Consider the following 22,354-nt stretch of genomic DNA (forward strand, 5'->3'; position numbering starts at 1 on the left):
TTAGTCCCAGAGTCGATTTTTGCAAAAAAAAATTCAGATGACGCCAATTTATGACGTTTCATGCGTTTTTAAGTCATTTGGCATCAAAAAAAAAATTCGAAAACCGAAATTTCACGTAAAACCATAAATGATTACCATAAATTACTCAACAAGAATTATACATTTTTGCAACGGTTATAAGTTATATTTATGTAGTGTTATCTTCAATATTCACTAAATAATCGTGCCCGGATAGTATCGAAAGATTAAATTTCTAAATGTACAAATTTATAGAAAAGTAAGAGCTGGTGAATGCTTGTGAATTTTTGGTCTATTTACTTAGATTCATTCCGAATTTTTTCTTACATTTTAGAATTGTTAGATGATATTTTATTATTTTAAACTTTTCCATAATAAACGTTTATTAGTTGTCTTCGTAATACAGCGAATGTAATTGTAGGCAAATGAAAATCAAATTGTCAAGCAAAAAACACAAATGGAATTGTTGATTGCTACGATTTTTTGCTGAAACTTGTTGATAATTTTGTTCAACATATCTTCTTATGTTTGCCAATTAATGAACTTTCGTAAGGGCTTACTTACCATACCAGTCAGCTCCAGGCCGAAGTGTCCCTTGCTGTTCGAAGAAGTCGTCTCCATTCAACTCGGTCCATGGCTGCAGCTCGCCAGCCATGTCGTCTGCGGAGGCCCTGCAGGTCGTCTTCCACTTGATCGAGCCACCTTGCTCGCTGCGCGCCCCGTCGCCTTGTTCCAGTCGGGTTGTTATCAAGAACCATTTTCACCGGGTTGTCGTCCGACATCCTAACGACATGCCCAGCCCACCGTAGTCTCCCGATTTTCGCCGTTTGAGCGATGAGTGGTTCTCCCAGCAGCTGATGCAACTCGTGGTTCATCCGCCTCCGCCATGATCCATCTTCCATCTGCACTCCACCACAGATGGTACGCAACACCTTTCGTTCGAAAACCCCAAGGGCGCGTTGGCCCTCCACGAGCATAGTCCAGGTGTCGTGGCCGTAGAGGACTACCGGTCTGATCAGTGTTTTGTAGATGGTTAACTTCGTGCGGCGGCGGATTTGATTCGAGCGGAGCGTCCTCCGGAGTCCAAAGTAGGCACGATTTCCTGCCATAAGGCGTCGACGAATTTCTCTGCTGGTGTCGTTGTCAGCAGTCACCAGTGAGCCCAGGTACACAAACTCGTCTACCACCTCGATTTCATCACCGCTAATATGAATTCGTGGCGGGAGGTTGACACTGTCTTCTCTGGAACCTCTTCCTCTCATGTACTTGGTCTTCGATGCGTTTATGGCCAGTCCAATTCGTCCGGCTTCAGCCTTCAGTCTGATGTACGTCTCCGTCATCTTTTCAAGGGTTCGTGCTACAATATCAATGTCATCGGCGAAGCCAAAGAGCTGAACAGACCTTCTAAGAATCGTGCCACTCGTGTCGATACCAGCCCTACGTATCACACCTTTAAAAGCGATGTTGAATAGCAAGCACGATAATCCATCACCTTGCCGTAACCCTCTTCGAGAATCGAAGGGACTCGAGAGTGTCCCCGAAACTCGAACTACGCACATCACCCGATCCATCTTCGACTTGACCAACCGTGTCAGTTTATCCGGAAAGCCGTAATCGTGCATAATCTGCCATAGCTGGTCTCGAACGATTGTGTCGTATGCCGATTTAAAATCGATGAACAAGTGATGTGCGGACGTTATACTCTCGGCACTTCTGTAGGACCTGCCGTACCGCGAATATTTGGTCTGTGGAGGCGCGGGCACCCATAAATCCCGCTTGGTATTGCCCCACGAATTCCCTTGCAAACGGTGATAGCCGACGGCACAGAATTTGAGAGAGTACCTTGTAGGCGGCGTTCAGCAACGTGATTGCGCGGTAGTTGCAGCAATCCAACTTGTCACCTTTTTTGTAGATGGGGCACACTGTACCCTCCATCCACTCCTCCGGTACTACCTCCTTCTCCCAAATCTTGGCAATAACCCAGTGTAGCGCCTTAGCCAGTGATTCACCACCGTGTTTTAACAGCTCGCTGGGGAGTTGGTCAGCTCCAGCGGCTTTATTGTTTTTCAGCCGACCGATCTCCTCTCTAACCTCCTGGAGGTCAGGGGCTGGGATTCTGTCGTCATCTGCGCGTGCACCGAGATCTACTACCACTCCGTCGTCGTTCTCTGCTACATCGCCATTAAGGTGCTCATCGTAGTACTGCTTCCACCTGTCAATCACCTCACACTTGTTCGTGAGAAGGTTGCCGCCCAGGTCCCTGCACATGTCGGCTTGTGGCACATAGCCTTTGCGGGAACAGTTCAGCTTCTCGTAGAACTTTCGTGTGTCATTCGCACGGTACAGTGCCTCCATCGCCTCGCGATCTCGATCTTTCTCCTGGCGCTTCTTCTTCCGTAAGGCCGAGTTTTGCCTGTTCCGTGCGCGTCGGTAGCGCTCCACGTTCGCCCTCGTTTGGTGTTGCAGCATTCTTGCTCGTGCTGCATTCTTCTCTTCCACTAACTGTTTGCACTCGTCGTCGAACCAGTCGTTTCTCCTGTTCGGAGCCATAGTACCAAGCGCCACTACAGCAGTGCTACCTGTGGCTGATCGAATGTCCCTCCAGCCATCTTCAAGAGTAGCTGCGCCAAGCTGCTCTTCCGTTGGTAATGCAGCTTCCAGCTGCTGCGCGTACTCCCGTGCAACCTCGGCGTCCCGTAATTGCTCGATGTTTGGTCGCGGTGGGCGACTTTGACGCGTGTTTCGCATCGTCGAAAGTTTTGAGCGCATGCATACTGCAACAAGGTAATGGTCCGAATCAATATTCGCACTGCGGTAGGTGCGAACGTTGATGACGTCAGAGAAGAATTTACCATCGATTAGAACGTGGTCGATTTGGTTCTCCACTTGTAAGTCAGGTGATCTCCAGGTGGCTTTGTGGATGTCTTTGCGGGGGAAGAAGGTACTTCTGACTACCATACCGCGGGAGGCTGCAAAGTTCACACATCGTTGGCCGTTATCATTTGATGCGGCGTGCAGGCTATTCGGCCCTATAACCGGTCTGTACATTGCCTCCCGTCCTATCTGAGCGTTCATATCACCGATGACGATCTTAACGTCCCGTTGCGTACAGCTATCATACACCTGCTCCAGGTGCGCATAAAACGCTTCTTTCTCATCGTCGGCTCTTCCTTCGTGTGGGCAGTGCATGTTGATGATGCTGTAGTTGAAGAACCGGCCCTTAATTCTCAACTTACACATCCTCGCACTGATCGGCGCCACCCGATCACGCGTTGGCGCATCCTACCCAGCACTATAAAGCACGTTCCAAGCTCGTTGGTAGTGCCACAGCTCTGATAAAAGGTAGCCTCTCGATGTCCGCTTTTCCATACCTTCTGTCCCGACCAGCAAAGTTGCAGTGCTGCAGTGCTACGATTTCGAAGTTGCGTGGATTTAGTTCATCATAAATGATCCTGTCGCAGCCGTGAAAGCCCAACGATCTGCAGTTCCATGTACCGAGTTTCCAATCGTAGTCCTTATTTCGTCGCCTAGGTCTGTGCCGATTGTTCCGATCCGTATTAACTTCTTCGATATTTGCAACATTTTGTGTTTTTCGGGGCGGCTTGTTGGGCCTTTCCCAACCCCCTGTCTCGCCGGAGGGCCATCGTGTCAGCTCTGATTAGAGTCCCACGCTGACACCAGTACGTTGATCAGCCGCTCCTAACATCAGGAGATCAGACGCTTTTTTGAGCCGCACCATCTTGGTGGACAGACGCTCGGGTTGGCGAAGCATTTCCTCCACCGCCGGAATATGGTTATCGCGCCAATGATCGCGTCGCACCTTCTCACTTAGCTACTGTCGGATGACAACATTGCCCAGGCAACACCAACCAGTTGTATCCATGTTTCAACCGGCAGTCTAGTGTAATCATATGACTCGTGGAGGTGTGAGATAGGAACTTGTGAGGGCCGAAGCTATGTTTGACGCTCCTTCCAGGTTGTCTACTCACCATTTGAAGCCCGTAACTTTCGTAAGGGCTCCCATATTATTTTGACAGTAAAATCCATATTATAACTTGATTTAATCGAAGTTCAATAAGACAAAACCATTCATTATGGTAACGTAAGTATTTTTGGATTTCGTTTTTGAGGATATAGAGTTGATTCTGACTTTGACGCATTACGAGCAATTCTTGGTACTTTTTCAACAAGAACGATAAGCTTGTGCTTTGTCAAATGCACAAAAAAATCTACAGGCATAATATCGCCAAACATAAACGATATTTTTTCGAGTGTTGTTGAATATATTTCTAAGGCTGAAAATAAAAGTACGTAAGTACCCGAGCAGGGGAGCTGCGTAGCCGCAAGGTTACAGAGTCCGCTTTGTCAAGCGGATGGTCGTGGGTTCGAAACTTAGTAGAACCAGGCCATCCGATGTCAAAAAGGACTTAAGCATGGGTTTATTCTCAGGTTCCCCACCAGTTACCCTTCCTTTTCGCTGAAATCTACGATACCTTTATGTGACTTCCTCTTATCAAAAAATAAGTCCCTCTTATCAATAAAACTGGCCAGATGGACGCACGACGAATCTTCTCCAGGGAATTATAATTGGTGATATTTGGCAAGTGGAACGAGTATCGGTATAGTAGAACAGTAAGCGTGTAAGGAAGAGTATCACATTACACACAAGCACTGATGAACAACAATAATAAGCATGCCACTTCTCAATAGCGGTATTGCTATTAACAAAAGTGCGGGATACAGCAGACACCCGGGCCTATCTCACAATAGATCTACGTTTCTGGTCACAGTGAGGAAGACCATACAGGAAAAAAAAGTCACCGAGCAAACACATTGATTCTGTCTGCGGACTCTGTATATTTTGGAACAAAAAATCCCCTAATTACAGTGTTTAGTCCCACGTCACCATTTCATACAACCCTAGGACTGTATACCTTGTAGTATTTTTTAATTCAATGGAGCTTTGCCCACGTATTTGGGTTATGAAACAAAGTGTTTTATTTTTACTGTGCCTGTTATGTTCAAAAATGTGAAATTTAGCTTTGAAAAGAAACATATTCCGAAGATTACTTAAACTAACTCTCGTTTCTCAGAGATGGCTGAACCGATTTCCACAGAATTAGTGTCAAATGAAAGGTCTAGCTGCCTCGTAACACGCTATTGGAGTTTACTATAATCGGACTGCAACTTTGTCTGTAATGTATCAAAATATGAAAATAACGAAACATCATTATCTCAGAAACTACACAACCAATTTGAACATTACTGATATCAGACGAACGGGCTAGTTGAGGGTAAACTGATGAATAATAAAGATTGATCACGGGGTTAAAATGTTGTGAAAAGAAAGTTATATTTATAATAGGGAAATAATCTTACTATGAATAATAGAATCTTAAATGATGGTTCACTGTTGGTTACCAAAAGTTTCTTATTTAGAGTGATAAATAAATCCAGCAAACATTATCAAGGTGTATTTATTTTCTGAAAGTTGAAGTGTTCGTGTAAATCTATTTCAACAAATAATAAGTTCGAATGAGAAAGGATGGGTCTCACTGTTAGCTGGATTAATTTGGGTTTTCCCTTAGTTTAATAATTTCGAACATTTTTAATTGTTTCATCTTGTGTCGTATTCGGGTGTTTTCTCATTTCGAAGATATTCATATTGGGTGGTACTCAGTCATTTTGAACTGTTTTCCAGAAACCGGAAGTTGTCATTAGACACATTCCAGCGTAACGCGACACCATGAGGAACCGGATTTGGCGTACATTTTAGGCTGGATATTAGAAATTAGCTTCAAGAGCATATGATTAAACAGGTCGTGAATAATGCCAACTAAATGTACTTTCTTATGACGGGTTGGTTTAGCAATTCAGATAGTTGTATCATGCACTGCAACCTTCTTGATCCCTGGTTTCTTCTAGACATTTGTTCCGGAGACAAAATCCAACAAAATGAACACAGAAAACACTGAATTTTTAGCGAAATGTTCTCAAAAACATTTCGGTGTGTCAATGGTGTCGCGTTACGCAAAACAGTCTCCTGCAAATAATGTCGCGTTACGAAAATGTGGGCATCATGATTAGTTTTTAGTCATACTATCTTCGGCAAAGTTGTTGTTTAGGTTAATACCAATAAGTTTATGTTATGACATTTATATTTAGTTCAAAGGTATGCCGATGGGGGCGTTTCAGATTTATATTATTGTACCACTAATCGTACTGAGGATGATTTCCTTTTTTTTGCTCTGGAATATGTGTAGGCTTTAGGCCCGTTATCTAAACTTAATATTAAAATACAATACATTAAAGACAATAATACAATCAATTAACACTCATGAAGTTGTCCTCTTGAATATAAACTTAGTCTGTTTTCCAAGATTGCAGGCGACATGTCGATGTTAACAATATGCTGTAGTTCATTCAATGATCTCATGAAACGGCATGTAGGTTCATTTTGTGAATAATTCCGAGCTCATTGCGGAGGGTTAAACACTCTTGGATTGCTTAAAAAAGAATTATGACGCTGCGAAATATTCACTCAAAATAATTTGTTCAAAAGCTAGAAAAATCATGAAATGAAGCTCGACAAAATACCTACAAAATTATGTCAAAGTTTTAGTTATTTGAATCTTGAAAAGGATAAAGAAAAATGTACTCAAGATCCGGAAAAGAACCCCTCAACCACTGAGCAAAATTATAAATAAACGTTTTCGTAAATATAAACACAAAGCACTTATCTTATACATCGAGTCAGCATTCAGCGAACAGAGCATTCCGTTACTTTTTTCATGACTCGCACACAAACAATCACGTCGTTTCCTTGGTGATGGTTAGCACTTTTGAGAAAAAGCGTTTCGCCACCGGATGGAATGGCTGCTTCCAAGAAGCATTATTGTGCCATTCTACTGGATCACGTCTGGCACAACCAGAGTTACCAATAAAATTTTCGATTTAACTGGAAAAAGGCTGAGGGAAAAACTGGAAAAAACTGGATTCCAAATAAATTCAAAAGAAGCAAAAAAATGATTGTGAGAGTGCTTTTCTGTTATGGGGACTGAATCCAGTGACAGTTTTTTATACAGCAACTAAAGAGATAACTCTTCTCAAAAAATTACTCATTTTAATCAGAACTGTTTTGTTTCGGGCTTACATATTGTTAAAATTATGGACTGAAAAATTTCCTCTAACAGCAGCAAAATTTAAAATTACGCAATCAATCTATCTCAAAATTATAAAAATTGAGCAACATTTTCTACCATTACATCAGTGAAGTTTGAATTTCAATTATTTCTGACTTCGCTATCTCTTGGTATTTGATTTTTCTCACAATATTTTAACTGCTACGCAACAGAAAATAAATAAAAAAAAATTTATGGTCTGGTAAAATCTATTTGTTTGGTTTTATCTCAATCATGTCATGCAATCTTTAATTTGACCGTGTTTCGTGCGAGAAGATAGAATACTGAAAATGCTGTTGAGAGTTGTCAAAATAATTTATCAATCTACAAAATTTATGTTATAAAAATATTTCCGAAAATCAATCGGAGCTTCAGTGAATAAAAAAACTGTATAAAACTGGCAAATATCTCAAAAAACTGGAAGATTTTGGGAATAAACTGTTTGACTGGATCACTTGATGAAAAAAGGAGGAATCCAGTTTAAACTGGAACATTGGCAACCCTGGGCACAACGTTGACTAATCTTCACACATTCATGCAGCGTTGCCATTGTGCCAGATAAATCTGGATTTTGCCAGATTTCTGTTTGCGCGCCAGACAAACAGATAAACCTCTGAATCTGCCAGATATTTGTAAACGAGCCAGATATTTGCCAGATTTCATCCGCGTCGTCTCGCAAAAAGGTCATTACTGCGAGATGGGCCGTGCCTGGTCTTTACCTACCTACACCCGGCGAGAGCAAAAAAAGGTCATCACTTTCAATTCTGCCAAGAATTTTATCCAAAAATGAGTAAATGAGTGACAGATTTTTGCCAGACTTTTTATTTTCGTTTTGCCAGATTTTATTCAAAACTTAAGCAGGTATTAGACGAAGCAAATATTTGCTATTTTTGGTACGATTTTTATTTGCACAAAATAAAATCTGTATTGAAAAACAGCAAATATTTGCTTCGTCTAATACCTGCTTTAGTGACAACGCTGCATTCATGATTGCAGGTTACAATAAATAAATAAAACATTCTTTTAAGTAATGACTTTCCTCTTTTGGCACCAGTTTGCAGCTTTTATTCAGAACTGCATAACAATATTAATGACTGAATAGCACACATTTTCTCTGTATTTGGCATATCACGGTCTAAATAGAGTGATAAACGGAAAAGATCCACGCACAACAGCGAAGAAAATGGGGATTGAAATTCTCTCCAACTTGCACTCGCACTTTAGCACGACAAACCAAGAAATATTAGCGAATTTTCTAGAAATACACAGAAAAATCACAAGCGAAAACTTGTTTACATCCACTCGCGGTCGCAGCTTGCTACGATCCAGAGCAAATGCTTGCGAATTTTTGATCCATTTACTAAGATTGATTCAGTAACTTTTATAATACAGCGAATGTAAGTGTTTGCACAGTCAAGCAAAAAAAAAATCATTTTAACTTTGACTTCTTTGTAATTGTTGATCAATATTGTTTAACATATTTTTTTATGTTTGCCTATTAGAGAACCTATGTTAGGGCTTCGATATTATTTTCAGAGTAAGACTCATATAATAAATTTGATTTAATCAGAGTTAAACACGACAAAATCATTCATTATGGCAACGTAAGTATTATTAGGTTTAGTATTTGAGGAGATAGAGTTAATTCTGATTTAGACGCATTACGAGTTGTTTGCCCAAAAAAAAGCACTACAATTGTACCCGCCAAGTGTGAACGATATTTTTTCAAGTGTTGTTGGTATATTTCTAAAACAAAATTAAGAAAAGGCTGATTATAAAAATACGTTAGTCACTAAACTAACGAAATGATTCTGTCTACTTATTTTTTTTGTCTCACGTCACCATTTCATACAACCCTAGGGCTGTATACTTTGTAGTATTTGGCAGTTGCTGCAGGATGCAGAGACGCTCGAATATACAACAAATTCAATATATTCAGTAAAATAAGTACAAATTATTGTTTAGATTTTTTTTGTGTTGATTTTCGAGTTCATACTCAGTAAAAATGTTCGATGCCTTATCTTACGCCGCACTGAAAGTGCAAGAAAATATCGCGGGTATGGATTGCAACTTCGGGTTTTTCCCTGCTGGTTTTTGTCTCGATCTTCATCATACATTCTTTATGCGTTTGCGTATGAAAATAAGTGATATATACTGGCAAACATGAAAAGACTATTGTACGAACTAGTACACGGTGTTTGCTGATGTTGATGTTGGTTTTACATGCGTTATGCAGGCGATTCAATGTTTTCTGTTAAAATTCTATTCATGAATTAGGTTCTCGTATAACCAGGTCGTTCCTGTTTGGCTCGACCTCGTCACTTATCGGTGCTCCGATTTTTTCACTTCTCCACGCCGATAACGGTTGTGGTAGATGCGTGGACGTGGGAATGATCTGTTTGGATGACTTTATGCGGTGATTGGTTGTAAAAAGGAGCGACACGTCTGTGCAAAGACCGCAATGTTGTTGTAATAACCTACTTTAATTCATGTTGTCAGCCGCAGAAAGGAGCACAACAACATTGATATGTCATGAATTAGTCTCACAAGAGTTCATCCCTTTTTTTAGGAAAAAAATGAAATCCATTAGTTTTTTTTCTCTGCATTTCCTAGGTAAACAACTTGAAAAGCGGAGACTAGACCAATCGACTTCCGATAAATTTAGGATTGTTTGGGGCTCCAAATAGAACAAAAAAAACTTGGTTCTGGCTTTCTGCTATCAAGTTTCGGTTTTTCCATATAACGATTCCCCACCCTAATAATCAGAGCCGGATTTAAGGGGGGGCCCAGGGGGCCCGGGCCCCGGGCCCCCCCATTTTTGGGGCCCCCCCATTTTTGGGGCCCCCCCATTTTTGGGGCCCCCACAAAACGAGAAAAAGTTCTTTTCTCTATCAAAAATGAGATTCAATCAAAAGTTCAATTTACAGTAAGAAAATTTGAACAGACCATTTCAATCTGAAACTTTCCTTCAGTGTTATTTTTTCGCGAGCGCCAATATCACAACCACATCCATAAGATTTCACCTTCGATTCTCTTGGAATGACACACATTAACACACCATTTGAATCGAACCAGCGCGCATGGGAAATCAAGCAGGAAAGAAGATAATCCACAAGTTTTTTTAATACATTGCTGTTGATTCCGAAAATAAGTTTACCTGTCCGAATCAGGGATACTAGATTTGCGTTGCAAAATGCAGATTTTCAGAGTCCGTGTGCAGATTTTATTGACCTGCAGAAGTGTGTAGGGGTAAACAGGGTAAGACCGCCCACTGTAGTTTTACTACCAAGTTATAAAATAATTGAAAAATTTCTTTAACGTGTCTGTCACAGTATAATTACATAACATTTGCACGTTTTTCTGTTTTGATAGTGCGCGAACGGTCGCAGAAATAATCAAAAACAACCTTTCAGCTGGCAACCAGTCAATGCGCTATTGTTTTGCGGCAACGGGACTTAAGGTTTTTCAGTCTAAAAATCTATTGTTTTGTTCGTGAATATACGTTTAATCGCTTGCCTGAATCTATCTTCTTTCGGGAATATCGAAGGCCATGAGTAATCTTGTAATTTTGACTACTTTTTCGGTCAAATATTAAAATGTTCCACTGGGGGTAAAGTCGCCCACTATACAAGGGGTAAAACCGCCACGTATCCAACTGCTTGTTGTTTTACTTCAAGACCCAAATGCCTCGACACTACAAAGGAATATTTACAGGATCAGTAAAGCAACTTCAAGCCACATAAGACATCGATGTTAATCGACCATTTTCGATTTGGTTGAAGCTTTTCTAGTAATATATTTTAACAAGACTTATTTTTGAAAAAAGTAAACCTGTGTGAAAATGGTGTTAATGAACCAAAATGATTTTAGAGCCATGACGGTTTGTTTGATTGGTATGACGTCTCCGGCAGAATTGAAAATAGTAGTTTTTTACTTCCGAAAAAAATACACACTCTAAAAAATTTTAAAGAAAAGATATAAGAATAGAATTAAAAATATATTTTTTTTAATTTATTTGAAAAAATATGTTTTTCCCTTTAAAATCTACAAAAGGTAAGCTAAAATTTTATGGTTGTTGGATCATGGAGTAATAGAAATATTAATAGCTAAATTTTTGTGAAGAATTTTTTTTTGGACGGTTTGTTTGGTGTATAGAGTCGTTGATAATTTTGTTCTTCAGAAAAAAACATCGAAAATTGAAAATATAAATAAACGAAAGAATAGTTATTAGTATTTTTCTATACATAATAAGTCTTCAAAAGAATCATACCGACAGGTTTAATGAGTTTTAATTTTTAGCTTAAAGATAGGTATATTATGAATTAAATATCTTGAAAACCCCCAATTCTGAAAAATCTATTTATTTTGAAAACCAAAAAAGTTACCTAAACATTGATCTGAACTTGAATAATCAGAAAACAAAGTAAGTTGAACTTAGAAAATTTTTTTCCGATTTTTCACAGCGTATATTTTATTTAAAAAGAAAAAAAAAAACCATCCACAGCTTTGTCAGAGACACTATACCGATAAAATCAACCGTTTCGGCCCTAAAAATATTGTTTATCCTCAAAAAATGGTGGGCGATCTTACCCCGCTGGTGGGCGGGCTTACCCCGCATGAAAAAGATCTGCACATTTTCAATGAATTTTTAAAAATTGAAAAAAAAAAACTGGAAAATAAACAAAAATATTTCAGTTCTTATTTTTTAAATGCGGGTATTGAATAGAAGAACCTCTTAGCGAAGAAAAAATGAAACTGCAGCCGCAACTTTTTTTTTTCTATAAACAGAATTGCTTAAGGGGGCGGTCTTACCCCGCTTACCCCTAGTTTTTTCCTAGGTTTTGTAGATTATTGCCAGCGTAGCCTTATATTTGCGCAGTCTTCCTCAAATTGTGTGCAAATTTTTGCTCGCGGATCGCATTTTTTTCGAATTGCGGTAGGTTTTTATTTTTCAGATGTCAAGAAAAAAATCCCGGATTTCGAGCAGTTGCATACATTTATTTATTTGAGCCTAATGATCTCGAACGCAACTGGAGAAAGGTCTTTATCGAAGATGAAACTGATTGAAAATAGGTTGCGTACGACTATGAAGAGTGAAAGGCTGTCAAACTTAGCATTGTCAAGTTGAGAGTACAATATTCTGAAGGAGCTGAATGTTGATTATTCAATCAATAAGTTCTCTGCAAAAAAAAACTCGTAAGAAAAAATTCTAGCAAATTTTTGGTAACTTTCCAATGAGAAATAAGTGTTTTTAACTCGTACGATAAAAAACGGGTTTGTTTTATTCTGGGGCCCCCACTATAAACTGGGCCCCGGGCCCCCACAATCGTAAATCCGGCTCTGCTAATAATCATATCTGTATTGTTAAATAATTTAATTTAATCATGGTCATATCACTTATCAAAGTGAATCCTGATCAAAAACCCACCTCACTAACAAAAGCTCCCTTCCGTGGTCTTTGTAGGGATGCAAAGATATACTAGGTCTCTATCAGTGCAAAGACTACATTCTAACATTCCTTCTTTATTGTAGCTTTCGTGCAGCACTGGCACAACTAAAAACTCATAGTTTTATGAAAAACGGGATAGAAAAATTAGCGTTTAAAAATACCGTTATCACGAAAACTATGAGCAAGTTAAACTCTCTTTTTTACCATTTTCGGAGGATGTTTTTTTTTTTTTAACCTCTTATATTTATTTAGGCCCAACCGCGAAGCATAACGGGGCCGAATATCTTTTGGAGTAGGGAAAAGCCAGCTTGAGTAGAGCCTGTATCCCGACTGCTCCTCCTCAAACAGGCATAAAAACCCTCTCATCTTTTCTCTTTCAAAAATACAATTTAAAAATACATGTCATTTAAGCCTACGACTAACATTAACATCAAAGTTTTTCTCTTTATAACTAAATACTAATCCTTACTACTATTCGTTGAGGGTGATGGTTTCTTATCTCTTTGAAATCAAAACTTATATCTAAGTTCGGTGGATCATGTCTCTCAAAAAGAAGCGATGATTCATGTTTCTATAAAAAAGATGAACGAAAGAAAGAAAAAAAAAACAGAATTAGTGTGAAACTTTTTAAGATTGTTGTGTTGGGAGAAATTAGGGGAGAAAGCATAGAGATAATCAAATTCGATACTTGATATCTCTTAAAAAGTCGTAAATGGGTATTACAAGCGCGGGGTTGCGGCTAGCAAGCACATCCCGTACTTGCATTGTAAACGTCACTTTCTGTTTCCGGAGAGAATCTATAAGCTTGGCCCTTGCTCTGTGGTACTTAGGGCATACGAAGACTATGTGGTCAATATCTTCGTACCCTCCACATTCGCACAGATTACTATCGACTAAGTTTATTCGATAGAGGTGTGCGTTTGCCACATAGTGATTGGACATTAGGCGCGAAATAACTCGAATGAAATCACGAGTTAAATCTAACCCTTTGAACCAAGCTTTTGTAGACACTTTGGGCGAGATCGAGTGCATCCATCGCCCAAGGTCGTCTTTATCCCACTTTTCCTGCCAGTTTTCCAGAGCCAGTTGTCGGGGCAGATGAAAATACTCGGTATAGGTGATCGGTCTATCAAATATCTCTCCTTCTATGGCACCCCTTTTTGCTAATAAATTAGCTTCTTAATTGCCTGGGATTGAGCAATGAGAGGGGACCCACACAAAGCAGATAATGAAAGACCGATCAACCAGCACTTCTAATATCCGTCTAATTTCCGGAAGGAAATAGGACGGGTGCTTGACCGCTTTAATCGATCGGAGAGCTTCGATAGAACTGAGGCTGTCCGAGAAGATGAAGTAATTGTTTGGTGTCTTGAGCTCGATAATTCGCAGCGAATTGTGTATGGCAGCTAATTCAGCTACATATATGGAGCAAGGCTGTGCCAGTTTGCGGGATATGTGATGATCTGTGTTGAAAACGCCATATCCGGATTGTCCATCCATCACAGATCCGTCCGTGAAAAAGGAATTCTGTTTTGGGAGGTGGCCAAATTTTGCCGAAAATATTGATGGCACAACTGTTGGTTTGAGGTGATCGGGAATTCCATGGATTTCTTGTTTCATCGTCAAATCAAATACAACAGAAGAATTGTTGAGCGATGTTGAAATCTCATGGGATGGAGCAACAACCGAAGGGTTTATCTCCATGGACATGAACCGCTGGTATACTGACATACAAGGTTTCTGAACAACTTCCAAACATTTCTCATAGTTCGCAATAAGCATTGGATTTGCTATTTCCGATCTAATGAGGAAACGAAAAGCCAACTCAAACAGCCTCTCTTTGAGTGGTAGTATTCCAGCTATGACCTCTAGGGACATGGTATGTGTCGACTGCATGCAGCCTAGAGCGATACGCAAACAACGGTATTGTATCCTCTCGAGTTTCAGCATGTGTGAAGCTGCGACACCTCTGAAGCATATGCTGCCGTATTCTATTACGGGCAGAATTGTGGTTTGATAGAGTCGTATCAAATCCTCTGGATAGGCTCCCCATGATGTTCCTGTTACCATTCGAAGGAAATTGATCCTTGGTTGGCATCTTTGCTTCAGGTAATTGACATGTTTTTCCCATGTGCACTTAGAGTCATACCATACTCCGAGATATTTGAAGCTAGGTGACTGAGTGATGGGTCTTCCGGACAGAACTAGCTCAAAACGAGGTGGTGGTCGCTTTTTTGAAAAGACTACCATCTCCGTTTTTTCAAGCGAGAACTCGATTCCAAGACAACTGGCCCAAACGGTCAGATTGTCGAGCGTGTTTTGCAGGCTGTTCTTCATGTCTGCGGCTAGAGACGCCGTGACTGAAACTACACAGTCGTCAGCTAACTGGCGCATCGTGCAGCCGTCCGTCAAGCATGTGTCGATGTCACTGATGTAGAAGTTGTACAACAGCGGACTCAGACAAGAGCCTTGGGGGAGACCCATGTAGCTTGTTCGTGTTATTGTTGAAGAACCGTGGTTGAAAAGTAAATGCTTTTCAGACAGCAGGTTGATCAAAAAATTTGCCAATATAGGGAAGAATCCTCTTTGATGCAGTTTCTCGGAGAGAATTTCGATTGAAACTGAATAAAATGCGCCTGTGATATCCAGGAAAACCGAGGTCATTTGTTGTTTGCTACCAAGAGCCATTTCCGCTTCTGTGGCTAGCAATGCCAGGCAATCGTTAGGGCCCTTGCCCCTACGAAAGCCGAACTGGGTCTCTGATAGTTGGTTAGTTGACTCTGCCCAGTTGTCAAGTCTACGAAGGATCATTTTTTCAAGCAATTTGCGTATGCATGAGAGCATCGCAATCGGCCTATACGAGCGGTGATCTGCGGCAGGTTTATCTGGCTTTTTGATTGCGATAATCTTAACCTGTCTCCAAGCTTTCGGGATCATATTGTTCCTGATAAGCTTATTAAACAGTTTAAGAAATCGTATCTTGGCCGAGTCCGGCAGGTTTTTCATCAAATTAAATTTGATCCTGTCCGGTCCTGGGGCCTTGTTCTTGCAAGACGCGAGGGCAATTGAAAACTCCAACATGGTAAATTCTGGTTCTTCAAAAGCCGTTGTATCGCTGAATTTTTGCTGTGATGGGACAGCGTCTGGGCATACCTTTTTTGCGAAATCATAGATCCAACGTTCAGAGTATTCATTTGCCTCATTACTGTCGGACCTATTGCGCATTTTTCGAGCTGTATTCCAGAGATAGCTCATAGAAGCATCTCTGGGTAACGTGCTTATGAAACTTTGCCAGTATGATCTTTTTTTCAGTTTGTGCAGCTTAGACTGTTTTATTTCCAGCTCCCTAAACTGATCATAAAGCTCAATTGAACCACCATCCCTGAAGCTATGTATGATGCTTTTAGAGCTTTTTTCATCTCGGTGCATTCTTTGTCCCACCATTGCTTGTTGGGACGAATTTTCAACTTGTTCTCAGGGGCAGGTCTCTTCTGAGATTGCAACGCGCTATCTAGCACTAATGTTGCAAGGAAGTTGTATTCGTCGGATGGAGAAAGCTCATCCGTTGTTTCGAGACCCTGGGATATTGTGTACGAGAATTTTTCCCAATCAATATTCCGGGTAAGATCATACTCTACTTCGACTGTGGTAGCAGAATGGAGCCTGCTCTTAATCGAAATACTGATTGGCAAATGGTCGCTACCGTGGGGATCATGAATAATCTCCCATTTGCAGTCCAAAGCCATTGAGGAGGAACACATCGACAAGTCTAATGTGCTCTCCCGTATTGGAGGCCTTGCAATTCTCGTAGCTAACCCAGGTATGTTCAATAAGGTCATATCGAAGTCATCGAGAAAGATTTCAATAAGAACAGCGCGGCTATCATCCCTGGATGCGCCCCACGCCGTACCGTGAGAAATGAAATCTCCCAGGATGAGGCGTGGAGTCGGAAGAAGTTCCGTTATTTGCGACAGCTGCAACCGGTTAATAACCGCTCTAGGCGGAATGTAGACTGATGCGACAGTGAGGCCCTCCCCAGCAATTGTTATATGGCAAGCAACAATTTCTATTGCATCAATTGCTGGGAGAGGAATACGGAAGAATGGGTAGCATTTTTTGATACCAAGGAGCACTCCGCCATAAGAGTTTCCTCGGTCTAAACGGATTATATTGAAGTCTTGAACGGCTAGTGTCGTATCAGTTGACAACCATGTTTCAGATAGCGCGAAAATATCGCATTTGCTATCGTGAAGCAGGAGTTTAAATTTATCTAATTTGGGGATCAAGCTTCTACAGTTCCATTGTATGATCCTTGTTGTCGATTCGTCACTTCGGCTGTCTGAATTAGACATCGAAGGATACGAACGCGAGGAGGGGCCATTTGGTGCTTAGTTGCTTACCCAACATGCAAATTGTTGGAAGCCAAGCCGAAATCATACTCTTGAGGGAATCAGATAGACCAAAAGTGGTAAATATCCATTCAACGATCATTTTGAATGAGATACGTCCATCAGTGGTCGGTATTTCAGATTCCGATGACTGTGTTTTGGCGGAAGCAGATTGTTTTCCTGGTAATTTGGGAAACTCTTTATCGAAATTGTTAGCCTCAGCATTAAGTTTGAATCCTGGAGGTGACGATTTTGCGTTGTTTTGCTTAGGGGGGGTTCCTCTTGGAGTGTCTGTAAGCGTCTTTTTCTGCTCCTTTCTAGGAAGTTTAGGAGAGGACGCGTTGGGCCGTTTTCGCACTGCTCCGCTTGACGGAAGCGGTTGATATGTCTCTTCATCATCATTGGATTCGTCATTTTCCAAGCTGGAGTATGGATTTTCCTGTTGCTGTAAGGCAGTCTTCAGCATCTGTGCAAATGACTGCTTACAGCGTTGCTTGGTCGCTTTTTTCAACGCTTCTGAGCGTGATTTATATGTTGGGCACGCTTCTGTTTTATGTGGTTCACCTCCACATAGACAGCATTTTACGTCCCGTTCGTTACAAGTGTGGTTAATCTCGGAGATTTCACCACACTTGGAGCACTTAGATTTCTTATTGCAGTGGGTTTTCGTTTGCCCTAACTGCAAACAGTTCGTACACGTCATGACTTTCGGAAAAAAAAGTCTTACGGGTAGTCGAAGCTTGTGGAGCTCGACAAAATCCGGGAGTACTTTTCCCTCAAAAGTGACTCTAAACGAGTCATTTGGGGAATATTTGCCCGTATTATCCTTGGAATACATTCTCCTGCATTCAAGGATCTTTATTTCAGGAAAGGATGGATTTTTAAAACATCCAACACCTTTCATGACATCTTCTTCAGTGAGGTCAGCCTCGGTAATAACCCCTTATATTTCAACAACGCGTGCCGGTATATAAACGCGGTACTCGATGTTGAAATTTGGATCCTGGACGACAGCATTTGCTTGTCGAGGATCGGAAAAAGTTGCCTTCAGCTTGTCCGTTTTGACTTTAAAAATCTCAGTCAAGCTGGTGTAATCTTTCTTCAGAGTTTTGCATATCTGCATAACTCTGAGAGGTTTATTTTTGGGTCGGAAAAACACGACCCAACGAAGACCGGGTTGGTTCACCTGGTACTTTTTGACCCGTATTGGCACATCATCAGTGGATGGGACAATCGGGGCAGTTTTACGGGGCCTTTTACGCTTCTTTACTACGTCAAAGAAAGCGTTGTTGTCATTTATGGGAATCTCGGCAAAGTCCATGCCGGACTCTTCAGCCTCTGAGGAGGATGAAAGGTCCGGTGGGGTAGCCAGACCCCCAACCGCCATTCAACGGCTGCGCAATGTATCAAATATAAGGATATATAATATACTAATGCTAACAAGGTAAAAAAAAGTGAATATATGTATGTATAAAAAGAATGAAAGATGGATCAGTTATGTATATACACAAGTGGGAGAGAGAATAAATAAAAAGTGTCACTTATCTTTGTATGTAGTTGTAATCAGCACTAGCGGTTCCAGTTGCATCGACTGCAAAACGGCGCCGCCGATTTTTTCCTCTGTCAGCGTACGCGCCAAAAACTAGCACGACACCTTCCAGCACAGTTGCGATGTTGCACCGTCTGAGAAACGGCGTCACCGCCTCCTACACCTCGCCGGAGCTTCGATCAAATCGCCCTGTTCTGCTGGGAGAAGAAGCAAACCAAAAAACAAGCGCCGCACCTTCCAGCACACGCGCCAAAAGCAAGCACTTCACCACTACCACACACTGTTCTTCACCAGCGAGCGCTAGAAAAAACGGTAAATTAATTTAAGCGAACTGCGGAGCACACAAGAAAATGAACTTTCCTCTTCGGCTGCCGAATAAGCAATCCCGGAGGATGTTTTTGATTTGAATTCCAAAGACACATCAATTCATTACTCAGGTTTTTTTTTTTGGTGAATTTTCAAAGAAGTCTTTGTGAAAAACTTAACCGTATTTGGCATCGTTTTACGTCAAAATTTTAAAATGGAAAAAATTTGAATTGTGCCGGTGCTGCACGAAACCGACGACATCCCACCCGACTGTGAGGACGTGGCCGGCGCCGTTATTGGTCTATAAAAATTGGGTCATTGAATGATGCACAAAGTAGAACAAATCTTAATGGCTTCAATGAAACTATGAAATAACTTTATTGCAGCTAGAAGGCCCCTCGCTACAAGAAAGTGTTAAACCTATATTTTAACACCAAATATATTAATTTACGCTACATGCTATAATAATTCTCTTCAGCGAATGGTAATGATGGTGCGAGGATTTTACCAGACCAGATTTTACCAGACGTGGCATGGTTGGAGGAAAAACGTTTCGATAAGACTCCTTCATCTTGACAAAATATAAGTCCTACTTATAATACAACTGACCAGAGGAGAAACCGTTAAGAGCCTTGTCAGGGAATTGTAATTGTTACGCGGTGTTGGCAGGAGGAATGAGGGTTCGATAAGACTCCCTCCTCTTGACATAATAAGTCCCTCTTAGAACAAACCTGGCCAGAGAGGGGATTATTAGGTGAAGTCTCACTCCATAGAATTGCAATTTGGCGATATTGTTATGATAGAAAGAGGCTCGGTATAGTAAAGCAGTAAGCTTGAAACGGAAGGGTTTTCGCTGGCGAAATGGTTACAAGTTGTTTCGAGTTAATCTGTAAGATGTCGAATAATTCTTCAAACCGATACGAAAAAAATCAAACGTTTAGGTCAGTTTAGTGAAAGTGGAATTAAGTTCTGTAACTTTCCGCCATGTTTCTATTCCAAATAAACTAAATGTGAGATAGAAAATGGAGTATACTATTTAACTATTCAATACAGTGTGTTGCGATTTCTAGTTAAAACGGAATTTATTTGTTCATTTAATAGTCTGATAATTATTTAATAGTCTACTGACAGTGACAAACAAAAAAAAATCTTCTTAGCGTACATTTGCAAATAACAGGATCTTTTAGTTACACAGCAAAACAGCTTGAGGAAAAGTCTTCGCAAACAAAAAATATACTTTTTCATTTTTCAGAGTCGCAGTAACTAAGTTTTACCATTTAGCATTAATCATGTTCTTATAATTGATTCAGCAACGGTTGCTGTGAGGCAAGAGCACCAAAAGAAGAGAATCAGCATTCTTTGAAATATCTGCAGATAATTTTCCACTTTGGTGTGTTTGACAACTTCGCTCAACAGAGACAAATTTCCTCAGCAGTTTTATCACAGCTTAATTTGTGCAAACTTCATTTACCCGGCTGATTTAGTTCGAAATCGCGTTGTAGCTTCCTCTAGATTATCTCTTTAGGTACAGTACATCCATCTGAAGCGGCAAGGCAGACTGGATAATCTGATAATGGAACAACGAAAATACTTTCCATCGTGACCGGCTGCTGTTCGTGGGCTGAGATCGTTATCGGATGACGATTATCACCTGGATCGGCTGTCGTCGCCGGCAGTAACAGGTGTGTATTAACACTTAGATTAACCGCCTATCAATTCAACGCCATGCTGATGGTATGGATGAATGATTCAAGCGGGAAATAATCGTAAATCGGTTGCAAAGAAGCGTCAGTGTCACCAACAGATAATTCGAAATTAAGTGAGGCGTGAATGTTTATCGCATTTCAAAAGCAGTACAATAGCAGTAAACGAAATCACCATCTTTCCAGTCGGGAAATGGAGACAGAGCCGAAGCAGAATTTACCTGGATATAGCTTGTCAGACGCAGCATCCAGCAGCGCGGCACCTTGTTTATCGTTGTTCCCTCAAGATGATGATAGCGTTCTGTTGATTTCGACGTTTACATTTCGTTATCACGCGTTTACCACCCACAAAAAATCGCAACATCATCCACACGGTGGCCAACAGTAATAGCCAGCAGGAGGTGGAGCAGTAGCACTATTTAGCAGAGGAGATGGCATCACTAGTCAGAAAAAGTTATGATAAAAATAAATGCCTTCCGATGATGAAATTTTACTCCGAGGCAACGTAACGTGTGAACGGGAGCTCCGCCGCTAGTCGTTGCTAGGTTTTATCCAAATAATCACCGGATGGTGCGACGATGACGGGCTGTCGTTTGATATTTGCTACGACATCTACGACATAACTGTGAACTGAGTGCGGGGGAAACCGCAATCGAGTTGGCAATTAGGTACAGTCAGTGCTGGCGATCGGTAGTGCCCTAGTGAGTACCCAGCTGGGTGGCACAATGCATTTTCGAAGTTAACGTTGCTCCTGGTTAGTCCTGTAGACATCGAAAGTAGGTCGAAGTGTCGGTTAGTGAGTGAGCCGCAAGCGCTCGTTGCAATCCGAGTGTTGAATCTATCTTAGACCAAACGCGTACGGAAATGAAGAATCCAGCCATGCAGCAGAACAAGGAGGCAACGAAAGGGGAGGAAAAGGAGCACTGTGGTGAGTATTTTGCGGTAAAAAGTAATCATTACGTTGTTACCATGCGGGGAAGGTTCATTCAAGAAGCCCGTTGCTCGTTTCACGGTTACGGTCTGCCTTTGGCGTGATAAAAGATCATCACAAATTATACGGAGATTCAACGCTTTGTAGCGCGCCACGACAGAGAGGTAAATAAACAGCTTAACTGACGCTGTCTTGAAGGTTTACGGAGCATCTGTTTGAACTAGGATAGCTTTATGAAGGCACTGTAATTAGGCCAAGAAGTGCAATTTCGTACTATAAAACAATATCGAGGAGATTATAGCCAACGTGCGCGAAAAACTTTCCACTCGCAATCCGTGGCTATTCGATATTTGATTAAGCTTTAGATTTCACAATCGATTTTAACGGTGTTTTGAAGCCAATCAAAGTCGTTAAACAAAACGTTCGACAATATCAGAAATGATGTTTTGTTTTGTTATTTGTTAAAGTTACTTAGAAATGATAAAGTTTTATTATCGATCAATATTACAAATTACAAGTAATCCGATTGGATTTTGTTATTTTTGGATTTGGCTGCATTTTGTAAAAGTTTTATTCATGGCGATTATCTTATCAAATATAAGCTTGAGTGCACATACGTAGGCTCATCGTGGGACTATGGTGGGTGTAAAGATTTAATTCTGCCATAGCCATTGCATATAACATACACCAAACGTACAAATACCATACACAACAATCCATGAACATTTCACAAAAAACCACATACACCTGTCATAAACCACAGCATACAAATACCAATATCTAGAGCGGGGGCCTAGTGTGGTTGTTAACGTCTCCGCCAACCACGCTC

General features: G+C 40.9%; 2 protein-coding genes across 2 annotated transcripts in view; one reads left to right on the top strand and one right to left on the bottom strand.

Moving 5' to 3' along the window:
- The window catches only part of LOC129733887 (uncharacterized), a 302,189-nt gene that overhangs the window by 37,282 nt on the left and 242,553 nt on the right, over window positions 1–22,354 (bottom strand). The window lies entirely within an intron of this gene.
- The window catches only part of LOC129733883 (synaptic vesicle glycoprotein 2B-like), a 70,146-nt gene continuing 68,863 nt past the window's right edge, over window positions 21,072–22,354 (top strand). The window contains exon 1 of the mRNA XM_055695463.1: window positions 21,072–21,522. Within this exon, the coding sequence (XP_055551438.1) occupies window positions 21,459–21,522 (64 nt within the window). The 5' untranslated portion in view covers window positions 21,072–21,458. The remainder of the gene's footprint in view (window positions 21,523–22,354) is intronic.

The sequence above is a fragment of the Wyeomyia smithii genome, chromosome 1, assembly GCF_029784165.1.
Source record: "Wyeomyia smithii strain HCP4-BCI-WySm-NY-G18 chromosome 1, ASM2978416v1, whole genome shotgun sequence".
Taxonomy (NCBI): Eukaryota; Metazoa; Arthropoda; class Insecta; order Diptera; family Culicidae; genus Wyeomyia; species Wyeomyia smithii.